Genomic DNA, 14074 nt, shown 5'->3' with positions numbered 1-14074 from the left:
TGAGTGCTTCACCACAAAGTCCCGCGTGCAGGATGTGGGCTCATGGGAGGGAGCAGCCACAGGTCTGGGACACGGGGGGTGAGGGGGTCTGGACACATTCCCCCCTGCCCATCCCAGCGCCCATTCCTCTGTCTGTCCTCATGTCCATCCCGGTGTGCATCCCAACCGTGTGCCATGGGGCAGAGCGCTGTGGTGTGCATCGCCTGCTGGACTGCGCCGCTAATGAGACCTTCTCCGCCGCGTGTAATTATTTCCCAGGGTGACAAATGATTAATTCTGCTCAGGAGCTGCGGCTTTCTGCAAACTCACCCAAGCAATTATCCGGCAGGCGCCGTGCCGGCTTCCCCAGGGCGGAGGATGCTGTAAACTGGAGAAAGTTTGGGCTCAATCTGCTTTAAAAAGCTCCAACATCGGCTCTCAGGGCTCAGCTCCACCCCGGGGGGCAAAACCCTGTCCCACATGCGCCCAGGACTCAGCCCTTCATCTTCTGGATCCCTCTCAGGGAGGAGGATTTGGGTCTTGGTGTGAGCCGCCAGACCCAGAGATGGATTCATCATCCCATAGAGACGTCCCTCCCATCCCATCACAAGCTGCAGATGGGGAAACTGAGGCACAGCATCTGACAGGATGTCAGCTTTCAGCTCCTGTTCTCCCTTCGGGGTGGGTGAAAACCCCGGTCCCACTCCAGTGCCTCCAGCACGTGGGGACGGCAGTGGAGCTGGCAGAGGGGGTTTTGCATGACAAAGCCGCAGCTCCACCAGCTGCAGGACCCCATCCCACAACCCCCTCTCCCCCCTCCTCCACATCCTGCCGGAGGTGCCCAATGTCGGAAATAAGTACTCAAAGTGCACCCCGATGCCGGAGGGCTCTGAATGTAGGGTGCCCCTTCCCTGCAGCTGCTCGGCTCTGCTGCATTGGGTTCACACCGTGCCCAGCTGGAGCAGCGGCGGCGTGGGTCTCGTGCTGCCTGTGCCAGGGGGGAGGGACGGGGAGGGACAACGCGCTCTGCCAACACGGTAATAATTTTTTTTTTCTTACTTAGGGGAAGGAATAAAGTATAAAAGGAGGAGGGAAAGAGGAAGGATTAAAAAAAAAAAAAAAAGAAAGAGAGAGAGAGAGAGAGAGAGAGCCACGGACACGGACACACACAGAGGACTCCTCTCCTTTCGGTGCCTGCACTTATGCCCGGTGCAGCTCACTCCCAGCCCTGCTGCCAACCTGCTGCCTACTGCCGCCCCGGAGAAACCTCAGCTCAGCCCCACTCCGGGCTCCCGGGGACCCCCGCCCGCGCCGTGAGCAAGGTGGGACACGGGGAGAGCCCCTCCTGCGGGCGCTGTGCTGCGCTATTCGTTGCCATATCTCATGTCACCTCTGTGCCAGCTGAAAGTAAGCGGGGAGGTGGTGTGAGGGGGGGGTGGGTATAGCTCTCCCTGCTTGCTGGGGGTGACCTGGATGCCCAGCAGGGATGCTCCCACCGGTCCCCGCTTTGTCCTTGGCAGCTCTCTGCAAGTTTCTTTCTGGCGGCGCCGGCTCTGCAGAGCAAGAATAAGGGGGGGGGGGGGCGGGGGTGTGTGCTTGGGGATTGAGGTGGGAAAGTGACTTTGGGATTGATGCTAGTGGGGATGGGGGCTTGCAGGTCCCAGCATGGAGCCCATTCCTTGCTCAGCCACCAGGGACAGGTCCTTGACCTAAGGAGGATGCAATCGGGACAACACCAGGAAGGGAAAATGAGGCAGAGAGCTGGGGGGGGGGGGGGGGTAGGGGGGAGGGGTGCATAGAGGCTGAATTTGCCCCATGCCACAGGGGATGGGGGAGAGCAGGGCTGCACAGCACCACAGGATTTTCCCATTGGCTCTCAGCTCTTTCCCCCAGCCCTGCTGGTGTCCCAAGGGGGGGGCAAAAAAAAAAAAAAAAAAAAAAAAAAAAAAAAAGGGAACGTTGTGTGGGGTTTTCATTGCTTTTCCCCTGCTGAACAAACCCAGAATGTGTGTGTGTGCCCAGGGCTGGGGCACTTTGATGTGCACCCCCTGCCCTCCTGCATACACAGTGTTTTGTCTCTGGGATGGAGGCGCTCCCTTTGAGCATCCGACTGAGCCCTCAGTGCTCCCCAGCTGGGAAGAGCCCAGGCAGACCCAGAACCTGTTGCTGCTTCTTCAGCTGATGGGGGGGTGGGAAAGACCCTTTCTGCCCCTTTGCTCCGGTACCTCTATGCATGAGGGGCTCAGTCCAGGAGTTGCTGCCCCCACCGGGCAGGTCCTTGCCCACCCCACGCAGCTCAGGTTGATGGTGCTCAGGGTATTTGGGGTTGCTTTGCAGGGAATAGGTTTGGACTGGGCAAACTGGGAGCCTGAGCGGTTCCTTGGGGTGCTGTGATTTTGTGCTTGGAAGGTGGATTTGAGGGGTTGGGCTGCGCTGCCAAAATCTGGGGCACCTTCTCCTCCACCCCACCCCAATCCATGCCTCTGTTTCCCCACCAGAGCCCTGCAGCAGTGGGTGGGTGTGCAAAGCTCCATGGATGTGTGTACCATGCCCAAGTGGCTGTGGGGTCCCTGTGGGGTCCTCCGGCTCAGCTCTGCCCTTTTTCTGTTCCACGAGGCTTTGGGGATGGGACACAGCTCCTCTCTGTGCAGTGGGGGCACATACAGGCCCAGCAACAAGGAGCCCCTTTCTCCAGCATGGGGTGGGGGGGGGGTGAGCAGCTCTGGCAGCCAAAGGACCACCCCCCCTCTGGCCCCCCCCTCCCACCTGCTTCCGGCCCTTTATGCTCTGCCAGCAGCTGCTGCCAAGAGGCTGCTGGGTGCTTCCCGCAGCATCCCCTGTGCTCAGCATGTGGGGGGCTCACTGCTGTGAGCCCCCCAGTACAGCAGGTCCCCCTGCTGTTGGTGATGATGCTGGAAGCAGGGGCAATTTGCAGTAAGGATGGGACAGGTCCAGAGGGGGAGAGGCACGTGCATGGGAACATTGGGGCACCTGCAGCCCGGAGCTGGGGGGGAACAGGGCAGACTGGAGCGGGGCCAGGCTCTGCCTGTGGCTGCTGACTCATTCTGCAGCTGAGCATCCCTGGAAAGCCACTGATCAGCTGCGCTATGGGCTGGCAGGGCACCTTGGGAGCAGGGACAAAGTTGTCACGTGCAGAGACAGAGGGGCTTTGCATGGGGATGGGACAACAGGGGAAAGCTTCTCTGTGATGGTGTGGAGAGGAAGGGGCTCGGGACCCCCGCTTACAGCATCACTCATGCTTTGCTGTGGCTTAAATTAGAGTGAGCTCAGGGGAGGAAGAAAAAGAAAGATTGCTCTCATCCCAAAATACCTAGGCTCATTTTCTACCTGGTTTCCCAGGGAAATGGAGGCAATCAGTGTGCATGTGAGCATCTCACCCAGCCCCGTGGCTGGGAGCTCAGAGCTAACCCAGTCCTGCTCCTCGCTTCCCACTTTCCCTTTAGCTGCCTTTCCTTGCTCCTTCTCCCAGCCTTTCCCTTGCGAGGGCTAAGAAAAATAATTCCATTTGTGGGAAATAATAGGAAAAAAAGACATATCCAACCCCAAACCCCAAACCTCAAAACAGTGACGCCTGAGAGTCCTGCCATCATGGGACTCCTGTGGGCAGGGTGAGCTGGGTTTAACCCCTATAGAGCCCTGGTCCCACTGTGTTGGGTGTCCCAGCTATGGGTGGGCATAGGAGGGGAGCAGTCCCTCCGCTCACCCCAGCTTGCTGCACTCATGCAGCTTTAATCCCCTGAATTTCCTGCTGAGGTTTCATTGCTGCTCACTGCTTGCACCACTGCGGCGCCTGGGGAACAGGAAGAAAAGAGCCTGGGACAAAAACTGCCTCGCTCCACCACTCTGGGGGTCACTGCCAGCGCCACGCTGGAGCCCAGCTGCAGCCACCACGCAGCAGGGACCATCCCTCACACTCCTTTGTGAGGTTGAATTCCAATGATCCATCCAGAGCTGGGAAAGCCCCCAGCTTGGTGCTGGCAGCACCGGTCATGTCCTGGATGGGAAGGGATGGATGCGTGCGATGCAATGCTAGGGCATATGCATGCATGGTGCATGGTACTAGGGGCTGTGCATGCATGGTGCGTGGTGCTACGGGCTGTACACACATGGTGCATGCTGCTCAGGGCTGTATATCCATGGTGCATGATGCTAGAAGCTGTATATCCACAGTGCATGGTGCTAGGGGCTGTATATGTGTGGTGCGTGGTGCTAGGGCTTGCACATGTGTGGTGCTAGGGCCTGTGCATGCATGGTGCACGTTGCTCAGGGCTGTATGTCCATGGTGCATGGCGCTAGGAGTTGTACATCCAGAGTGCATGGTGCTAGGGGCTGTGCAAGCATGGTGCATGGTGCTAGGTGCTGTACATGCATAGTGCTGGGGGCTGTTTGCCCTTGGTTCTTGGGCTGTATTCACACCACTCCCTGGTGCACTGCCCCCATGGGGTTCTCGGGGAGCATCTTTTGCAGAGAGATGCAGTTCCAGGACAGCCTTCCTTCAGCCTGGCTCTGGCAGCCCCCAACCTGTGCCAGAGCTCACCACAGAGGTGCCAAATCTGCTTCAGTGGCTGCCAAAATCAATGCAGCACAAAGAGCTCATAAATTACAAAGGCGCTCTGAGGCTCGGGGTCGCTGCGCACCAGTCCAGGGCTGAGGAAACCACTGAGCCCCAACGGGGCCCTTCAGAGGAGTGCATGAGGCCACGCTATCCTGCAGAGCCGTGCACCATGCAGGGACCTCTCCATATCCCTGGTGTCCTCTACAGATGGTTGGAGCTCCTCCGCGACATCCCCAGTGTCCCCGCTGCTGCTCTGTGGGGCTGGTGACGGCCGTGCTGGCTGCTGGGCTCTCCTTTCAGTGCTGCTCCTCAGCCGGCGGGGGAGAGCCCTTTGTGCCAGGCAGCCTTGAGAGAGACCTGGGACATAATGGCTGCTTTGCTCGGCCCTGGTTTTCCCAGCCTGTGCGCGGGAAACCTCCGGCGTGAGCTGAATGGCAACGAGGAGCCCTCCTGCTCCGTCCCTCCCCCACCGCCCCACGCTTTGTGCACCCTCAGCATCCCCATCTCTGGCTGAACCCCCCTGGCCACACGTGTGGAAGCATACACACAACCACATGTACATGCCCGCACGCGTGCACACGCATGCTGCAATGCACATGCAAGCTGCAATGCATGCACATGCCTGCACGCACGTCCAAAAGCCCAGCTTGCATGTACGCAGTCACTCTTGCATCGTGAGCCAGGGCTCAGTGGCTCATTCCTTCAACCGTGCTCAACACCAGCTATTACAATCCCCTCTGAGGTTTCTGACTGCGGTGTGTCAAGATGTGCAGCCCAGCTCTGGCATCTCCTCCTGCCTGGCTGTGCTCTCAGACTTTCCATGCCGTGCTCAGGATCTGCTGTCCCCAGAGGACCCCTCTCCCTTGGGCTGGTTTGGACCCTGGGCACTGAGCTGAGGCGCTGCAGTCCTCCTGCTCCCCAGGGCACGTCTGCACATTTCCTTCTGCTCCCTCTCCTTTCTGCCATCCAGGAGATGTGCTGGCTGCATGCTCTCACCGTGATGCTTTCGTGCATCACCCTGTGCATACAGGCACCAGTGTCTCACAGTCCTCCCTCATGCAGAGAGCTGGAGGTTATAATGCTTCTTTCCACTTCAAGCCCTCTGCTGGACTTTTGTACCCCCTTGCAGGGCACAGGATGGCCTCAGTCCTCCCACTGCTGCTGCTCTGGGCATTTGCCCCCACAGTGGTCCCGGAGGTGCTCAGCCCTGAAGATGTCACAGGTAACATAGCTCACCCTCACACCATAGCCAGTATCCAGGGCTGGGGGGGGGAAAGGGGGTTCACACGCCAGCCCCACTCACCGCTCTGCTCTTCTCCCCCCAGATGACCTCAAGGCCCTGCAGGTGTCCATCCCGCGGCACCCAGCCCTGCACGCTGTGCTGGCAGGGGACGTCACCATCCCCTGCCTCATCACCTACCTCGCACCCCTGCCCACTGCCAGCACGGCGGGGCGCCGGGCTGTGCTGGGAGCCCCCCGGGTCAAGTGGACCTTCATCTCCGAAGGCAGGGAGGCAGAGATCTTGGTAGCACGGGGGGAAAGGGTGAAGGTGAGTGAGGACTACCGCCTCCGTGCCTCCTTGCCAGTCTTCCAGCAGCGCTACACTGACGCCTCTCTGCTGCTCACTGAGCTGCGCCCCAACGACTCGGGGATCTACCGCTGTGATGTTCAGCACGGCATCGAGGATGGCCACGACATCCTCGACCTCAGAGTCAAAGGTACACGCAGGAAGGGGAGCAGCACGATTTGGGGGACCCTGCCTGGATCGTCTCTCCTGGCTCCTCACCCTGTGTCTCCCTACAGGGGTGGTGTTTCACTACCGTGGGGGTTCCACGCGCTACACCTACACTTTTGCTGAGGCTCAGGAGGCGTGCACTGCCATCAGTGCCAGCATTGCCACCCCTGAGCAGCTGTATGCTGCCTATCTGGGCGGCTATGAGCAGTGTGATGCTGGCTGGATCGCTGACCAGACTGTCAGGTGAGCACCCCATGGTATGTTTCTGGCACCCACTAATTCCCCTGTGCCACCCCTCAGCCACCATCATTCTTCCCCTCTGCTTTGCCAGGTACCCCATCCACACCCCCCGCGAGGCGTGCTATGGAGACATGAATGGCTTCCCTGGGGTGAGGAACTACGGCGTGGTGGACCCGGAGGACATGTACGACGTGTACTGTTATGCCGAGGACGTGCCAGGTGCCTGTGGTGCTCCGTGTCCAACCTCCTTTTCACAGCCCAGCGCTGTCACCCAGTTCCCTTAGCAATGTCCCAAATGTGCAGTGCTCCGTAGAGGGCACAGACTTGCTCCTCTGCAGCCCTTTGAAGAGCTGCCTTGCTGACCTGCCGCAGCAAACCACTGATGCTTCCCACTGCTTGGGGAGCACTGCTGACCCGGGGCTGTCCCTGTGCGTCACACACCTGCTACCGTGCCACTCATGCATGCTACGTGGCATGGAATCCACTGCCAGGTGGAATCAGCAGCACCTGCATCAGTCACATTTTCCTTTTGGAAAGTTTGCCTGCGCAGCAAGCTATGGGCAGAGCTCAAGGGGGGGCTGAGCAGGTGGCTCAATGCTCGTCCCTGCTCCACGTGCAAGGACAGACCCATATCCACCCCTCTCCCCATCCCTGAGCCATCTCCTGATGCCTGCCTCCTTCCTTTCATTGCAGGGGAAATATTTTTGGAGACAGCCCCGGACAAGTTTACCCTGGAGGAGGCGGCGGCGCGGTGCCGGGCGCAGGGTGCGGTGCTGGCGAGCACGGGGCAGCTGTATGCAGCCTGGAGTGCAGGGTTGGATGCCTGCAACCCGGGCTGGCTGGCTGATGGCAGCGTCCGCTATCCCATCGTCACCCCGAGGGAGCGCTGTGGAGGAGCCCTGCCGGGTGTCAAAACCATCTTCCAGTTTCGCAACCAGACGGGATTCCCCGATGCCCAGAGCAGATACGATGCGTACTGCTACCGAGGTAACCGGGGGCACCATGGCCCTAAGGTTTAGTATTGGGCTCTGGGGTGCACGAAGCAGGGACCAAATAGAGATCCCTACGTGCCCGCCGTGCCGACCTATTGCTGTGGAGCAAGGGTGTTCTGCACAGCTGCAGTAGAGCATGCTGACTCAGCGCAGGGATGCTTTGCATGAGCTCAGTGTTGCATGCCAATATATCTCGATAGGGGAGGAATAACCTGCATGATTTCAATACTGCATGCTGATACAACGTGATTGAGGACGGATGCTCTGCATGGTCTGCATAGCGCATGGCAGTATAGCATAAGGTCGGTCGGCCTCAGTACTGCATGCTGCTGTAGCACAGTAGGGCAGGGATGTCTCCGTGGTGCTCTCTGGGTGAGCTCAGGGTGGCTCTGGGGACAGCACCTGTCCCAGATCCCTGCCATGAGAGCTCACCTTGGGGCTGAGCTGGCTGCAGGAGCACAGCTCCAGGACGGTTCACCCCTGTGTGGATGTTGAAGGCATTCTGGGGTTCTCTGTGGGCTGCTGGGTACAGCCTGCCAGAACTGTAAGGTGTATGTATCACCATGGGTAGGAAATGAAATAGAGGCAGTGAGCTACCGGGTGCTGAGGGCACTCTGCACACCGGGGCACGTGTGTGAGGGCTGAGGCTCGCAGGGATAACAGGCACAGATTCTTCCCATTCCCACTTTCCTGAGCCTGTGCTCCCACTGACCACCCACTGCATGCCTCCGTGCCTCAGTTTCCCCATCTCTCAGTGGATTCCCCACTGTCTCCACGGATGGAGTTAGGCAGGATGGACCCATCCCGCAGTGCTGTACTGCATAACCCACTAACAACCCAGCTCAGCCAGGGCACAGGGGTCCCCCAGGTTGTCCCCAGCTGCCGCGGGGCCAGGACAAGGCAGTAATATCCCACTTTCTTTCTGCCCACAGAAGGGACAAACTCTTTCCCTGAGGCTGCAGGAAAATATCAAGCCAGAGAGCCCGAGGGCCTCCAGGAGATTGTTACAGTGGCAGAAAAGCTGGAGGAGCTGCAGCTGCCCAAAGCGCAAGTGGAGATTGAGTCGCGAGGGGCTATATACGCCGTCCCTTTCTTTAAGGACGTGGCTGATGCTGAGCTGGAAAAGCCAAGCCTGTCCCCCGAAGACACCCGGCACCCCCCAGTAGATGCCTCCTCGTCCTCAGCACGAGGACATCACCCATCCTCAGCCGCCCCTTTCCCCACAGCCCCAGCCGTCCCCAAGGCAGGCGTCCCGCATAGCTGTGCTGCACAACCAGGCAGCCCATCCCCTGCAGACCAGGACGGGGCGACAGGGAAAGGTGGAAGGTGCGCAGAGGCCAGGCAAGAGCCATCCCGCACGGGTAGGTCCAGCAGTGCTCAGGGCTGGGGCACAGAGAGCAGCAGCAGGGATGCAGGCACAGAGCTGTCCCGGCTCCATCTCACCGAGGGTGCACCCATGGCCTGGGTGCCGGTGTCCTGGTGTGGTGATGCCGGGCGTGGGGCTGTTGGTCTGTCCCTGCCATGCAGTTGTCTGTCTGTCTGTCCCCTGGCCAGGACAGCAGGGTGCAGTGGGCAGGGTCAGTCCCAGACCATGCTGTATTGGTGCCAAGAGGTGGCGAAGGGCCAAGCACAGGCGTGTTGTGGGACAGGAGAACGCAATGGCCAAGCTGGAGCATGGGGCTTGTACAGAGGTGGAAGCATCACACGGACCTGGGGCTGTTTCTGTCTCCTCAGACATCACTGTGCTGACGTTTCCCCTTCAGCTCTGCTCATTGCCGGCAGTGCCGGTGCCCGGTTCCTGGCTGGCTCCTGGTATGGGTGTCTCACTGCCTTTCCTTGCCCCTTGCAGAGGATGGAGCAGCGCTGGAGTGGCCCCTGGGCTCTGTGCTGGGTGAGGACTTCGGGAACACAGCAGCAGAGAGTCCGGGCAGAGGGCAAGAGCCTGGACAGCCCATGAAGCCGAACGTGCAGACACTTTTGGTGGGCACAGAAGGACCCAGTGACGCCCTGTCCCCAGCGGTGGCTGCAGCAGGTGACACAGAGCCACCCAATGGGCATCCCCGACCACCTGTCTCCATTGTCCCCACGTGCCTCCCCGTCCACCTGTGGGAAGCTGTGGGGTGGCCAGCCCACAGCGGCAGGGCATCTGGGCAAAGGGACAGCCAGGTGACACCTCCGACCCGCGCCACTTTTGTCACTTCGACAGATATCCAAGAGCCATCCCCCTCCATAGGCAGCCGTGGGGCCGGGGGGGCGAGCACCCCCATCCACACCGCGGGGGCTGCTGAGGACCCTGAGCTATCAGGAGATGTGACTGAAAACCCCGGGGCATCCCCGCTGCCCCCCGCACCGCCGCAGCTGCAGGATGATGGAGAGGAGCAGTCGGGGGCCCCGTGGCTCTCCTCACCCACAGCACCGGGGGATGGGGGCACAGCCCCAGCGACGGCGGTCACCCCATGGCACGCAGAGGTGCCCGGCAGCAGCGATGCACTGCAAACCCCAAGCACCGATCGCGGGATGCCCGCTGCATCTTCAGAAGAAGAAGAGGATGAGGAAGAGGAGGAGGATGAAGAAGAGCGCCCGATGCCCTCTGTTGCAACCGTGGAGGGTTTCCTTGCAGCCATTCCCGGAGAACCAGGTGGGACCCACAGGGACGGCCTCACCTCTCCCCATGCTGGGCCCCCCAGGCTGTCCCCAGCACCCAGCTCGGCCACCCCACTGCCCGCCCTGCCCACGGAGCGTGCCAGCCTGGGTGCAGGTGCAAGCTTGGCCGGGGGTCCCCGGCACTGTGTCACTTTTGCACTCGGGGCAGCGCTCCTGGCTGCACGCTGGCACTAGAGAGCGGCAGCACCTTTCCTTTGCACTTTGCTTTCCTCTCGTCTGTCTGTCCTTCTGTCTGTCTGTCTCTCTCTCCTCCTCTCTTCGGCTGGGTAAGGGAAGGTCAAAGGTCCGGAGAAGCACATATTTGTCAAACAAATTGGTCTGAGCTATGCATGCACTTAATTCTCTTCTACTTCTGTGAAGTGTTTTAATGACTGTTTCCATGAAAAAAAAAAAAAAGAAAAAAAGAAAAGAAACAAATCTATCAAAAGAAGGCCCCAAACCCTCCTCTGACTAACAGTGGTACTAATAAAGGGAATTAAAAGCTTTCTAGAACACGCACCTCGGCTAGCTCTTCCCTTCATCCTTGCGCCCGCTGCCTCGCTCGCATCCCCACTGACGAACTAATCCCCCTGGGCCCCAGAGGGATGAGGACCTTTGGGGCTGAGCACGGTGTGAGCTGTCCCCGGAGCACCCCCATGGTGCACGCAGCTGAATGCCGTGCAGAGCTGTGGGGTGTTGGGTGTTCTGGGGGCGCACGGCCTCAGCCACCAGGGGCTGAGGTGGAGCCCACTTGCTGCAGGAGGGTGGTGTGGGTGCATGAGCAGTGACCCCAAGGCGAAATTCCTCTTGGCTCCTAAGTCAGGATGCTCTCAGCTCTGCAACCAAACCCCTGCCCATCTTGCTGCCCCTTGTCCCTGTAGGACAGCCTCTCTGGGGGTCCTTTCTTCACCCCCCCAGCATAGGCGCTGCTCAGCACCTTGCAGTGTGGATGTGTATGTCCTGGCAAGAAGAGATGTGCTCTCAAAGAGCCGGATGTGCCCAAGCCTTAAATAGCTCATTTCTCACCCTGCTGCAGTCCACTGGAGATGTCCGCATGTCCCTGCAGGCAGGGAGGTGATGCTGTCTGGGGCGAGCGAGGGCACAGGGCCATTGGATAGTGCCAAGGACTTGCACTCTCTGTGCCGCCGGCGCTGGCGACAGCCCTTAATCACATTCTTGAGCTGGGGACGGATTAATGACCGTGTGTCTTAATGACCGGAACGGGCTGGTGCTGGTTTTGCAGGTCGGGGATGGCATCACTGAGTTCTCAGCCTTGGGCAGGCTGAAGGTGACAGCAGTGAGGTTGGGGACGGGCACGAGGCTCGCCTTGCTGCCAGGCTGAGGACATGTGGCTGGGACATGCCAAGGGCTTATCCTTTCATGTTCCCTCCAAAAGAGCCATCGTTGCACTGCTCCGGGGGCAGCAGGACTCATCCCCATCCACGGCACACTCTAACAGCGTCCAGCTGAGTGCTGGGGACATGCCAAAGCCTCAAACCCATCCAGTGCAGGAAGATGGGATGGCTCCAGCCGTGCCACTGTGCCCCAGATGCTGTGCATCCATCTGAGGGCTGAGGGGCAGCTCGGGGGTGTGCAGTGAGCAGGGCTGCCCATGCCTTGCAGGTGGCTGCATCCCCAACCCCTGCCTGAACGGAGGGACCTGCATTGAGGATGGCACCCATCCCACCTGCCTCTGCCTGCCAGGCTATGGAGGGAGCAGCTGCGAGAGACGTGAGTCCACAGGGCCGCTCAGCCCGTGGTCCTGCAGGCATCACTGTGCACAGAAATCTGTTTGGGTTTCTATTTTTTTTTTTTTTGGCTTGTTCATGGGCTGGGCTCCACGGTGCTGACCCTGTCCTCTCTCCCCCCTTGTCTCCTGCTGTGGTTCAGTGCTGAAGAGGTGCAGCCCCAGCTGGGACAGCTTCCAGGGAGCCTGCTACAAGCACTTCTCCACCCGGAGGAGCTGGGAGGACGCCGAGTCGCAGTGCAGGAATTTTGGGGGGCATCTGGCCACCATCCTGACCCCCGAGGAGCAGGACTTCATCAACGGTATGTGGGGCCAGCCCAGCCTGCAGGGCATGGGACCCAGAATCCCTCCACAGTGGGTCTGAGGCTTGAAGACTGACCCAAAATTTGGCTCAAGGAGCAAGGCAGAGCCAAAGTTCCTCTCCCTATGCTTGGAAAGGCAGCTGGATGGGCAGACACTATCATTAATGTTTTTAGAAAAGGGGAAAGGAAAGGGGAAAGGAAGGGGGAAAGAGGAAAGGAAAGGAGAAAGGAAATATTGGCAATGGGATGGATTAATTGGTAGAAAGGACAGCTAGGAAGCGGGGTGGTCCAGGAGGAGCAGGAACAAACACGGGGACATCAGGGACAGACGTGGGGACACTGGGGCTCTGCTGCCCTCTTCTGGCGACCCCCCCCCCCCCAAACCCTCCACCCTGACGGCTGCCTGGGGACGGCGGAGCCCCCCAAGCCCTCCTCTGCCCCCAGAACAGTACCGCGAGTACCAATGGATCGGCCTCAACGACCGCACCATCGAGGGGGACTTCCAGTGGTCCGACGGCAGCCCCCTGGTAAGCCGTGCTGCCAAACACCCCCCACCCCACCCCGTTCCCATCCCCACCACACCTCGTGGTCCTTCTCCGTCCCTTGGGATGGGTCCCAGGTTTTGAAGCTTCAGCTGAAGCCACTGGCATGAGCACCACGTCATTTGGGGTGCCTGAACCAGCAGCACGGAGATGGGGCACCGTGGCATGGGCGCAATGCAAAGTGCCAGCGCAGCCCCAGCCCGTCCTGTGCTCCCCAGCTCTATGAGAACTGGCACCCGGGGCAGCCCGACAGCTACTTCCTCTCCGGTGAGAACTGCGTGGTCATCGTGTGGCACGACGGGGGACAATGGAGCGATGTCCCCTGCAATTACCACCTCTCCTACACCTGCAAAATGGGGCTGGGTAAGTCACGTACCCCCCCAGCAAGCTGGGAAAAAAAAAGGTTCTGACTGCTCGCAGCTCACCTGGGCTTGGGGTGGGAGCTGGTGGTGAGGCGGTGGGGCTCAGCGCAGCACAGGATGTCCACCCTCTCCCCCCACCCCACAGTGCAGTGCGGACCCCCCCCCACCGTCAGCAACGCCCGCGCCTTCGGCAAACCAAAGCAGCGCTACGAGATCGGCTCCATCACGCGCTACCACTGCCGCCACGGCTTCGCCCCGCGCCGCTCCCCCATCATCCGCTGCCGTGAGGATGGCATTTGGGAACGGCCTCAGCTCTCCTGCCGCCCCGGTGAGCGTGCAGCCCCCTGCACTCCCACACCTCCTCTCGTGGATGGCTCTTCACTGGGGCTCTTTGCTTCCTGTGTCCCCCCAGGGCTGGCTCGGCACCCCGAGGACTGAGTGAGCTGTCACCTCCCCGGGTCCCAGAGCTGGCACGGGTGGGGATGGCACTGGGATGGCAGTGCAGCACCGCAGGGTGAGGGGCGTCCTGGCGGGTGCCCGCCCTCTGCTTGTTTTATATCTGTACAAAGAAACCCCAATAACTAAAGAGCCCCTCAAAAGGAATCGCCAGCGACTCGTGTGGTGTCTCACCTTGCACAGGGGCTGTTTGAGTCCTGGAATGGTAACAGAGTCAAAATCAAGGAGTGAGAGGGAGGGGTGTGAAGGCAGGTGACAGCTTGGACATGGCAGCATCACCTCAAGCTGCTGCCCCCCCCCCCCCCCCCCCTTTTGCAGTGGGACAGCAGTATGGGGATGGGGACGCTGAGGCTGTGTCCTGGACACGGCCACACTGTTGGTTGCATGCATGCTAAACCCCCTCCATGCTTCTGTGGGATGAAAGCAAGGAATTGGATGGCACTGAGCAGTGTGCCAGCAGGCACATGGGTGGGAGAGGCAGAGGTACACAGCCTCAAAAC

The 14074-nt window shown here is 60.1% G+C and overlaps 1 protein-coding gene across 3 annotated transcripts; it reads left to right on the top strand.

Annotated features, from left to right (window-relative positions):
• Positions 1 to 1114: 1114 nt before the first annotated feature.
• Positions 1115 to 13721, top strand: BCAN (brevican). 3 transcript variants are annotated; one of them, XM_015298416.3, is made up of 15 exons: positions 1115 to 1301; positions 5685 to 5777; positions 5881 to 6273; positions 6359 to 6533; positions 6622 to 6749; positions 7224 to 7517; positions 8455 to 8883; positions 9372 to 9554; positions 9729 to 10160; positions 11789 to 11896; positions 12056 to 12214; positions 12659 to 12741; positions 12975 to 13119; positions 13264 to 13446; positions 13531 to 13721. In XM_015298416.3, exons 2-15 carry the CDS (start codon positions 5693 to 5695, stop codon positions 13554 to 13556), a joined length of 2823 nt encoding a protein of 940 aa, XP_015153902.2. In that variant the 5' UTR covers positions 1115 to 1301; positions 5685 to 5692; the 3' UTR covers positions 13557 to 13721. The 3 variants fall into 3 exon arrangements, with proteins under 3 accessions (XP_015153902.2, XP_015153899.2, XP_046759934.1); XM_015298413.4 differs by having other exon boundaries at positions 1115 to 1386; XM_046903978.1 differs by lacking the exon at positions 8455 to 8883 and having other exon boundaries at positions 1115 to 1386.
• Positions 13722 to 14074: the final 353 nt, after the last annotated feature.

Source organism: Gallus gallus, chromosome 25 (genome assembly GCF_016699485.2).
Source record: "Gallus gallus isolate bGalGal1 chromosome 25, bGalGal1.mat.broiler.GRCg7b, whole genome shotgun sequence".
Lineage (NCBI taxonomy): Eukaryota > Metazoa > Chordata > Aves > Galliformes > Phasianidae > Gallus > Gallus gallus.
This window is presented reverse-complemented; position numbering and strand designations above follow the sequence as displayed.

Coding starts and splice junctions, on each gene's coding strand:
- BCAN (XM_015298413.4), top strand. CDS start 1,182: ATGCCCGGTGCAGCTCACTCCCAGCCCTGCTGCCAACCTGCTGCCTAC. Junction 9,555..9,728: donor CCCAGCGGTGGCTGCAGCAG/GTGACACAGAGC, acceptor TCACTTCGACAG/ATATCCAAGAGCCATCCCCC. Junction 11,897..12,055: donor AGGGAGCAGCTGCGAGAGAC/GTGAGTCCACAG, acceptor GCTGTGGTTCAG/TGCTGAAGAGGTGCAGCCCC.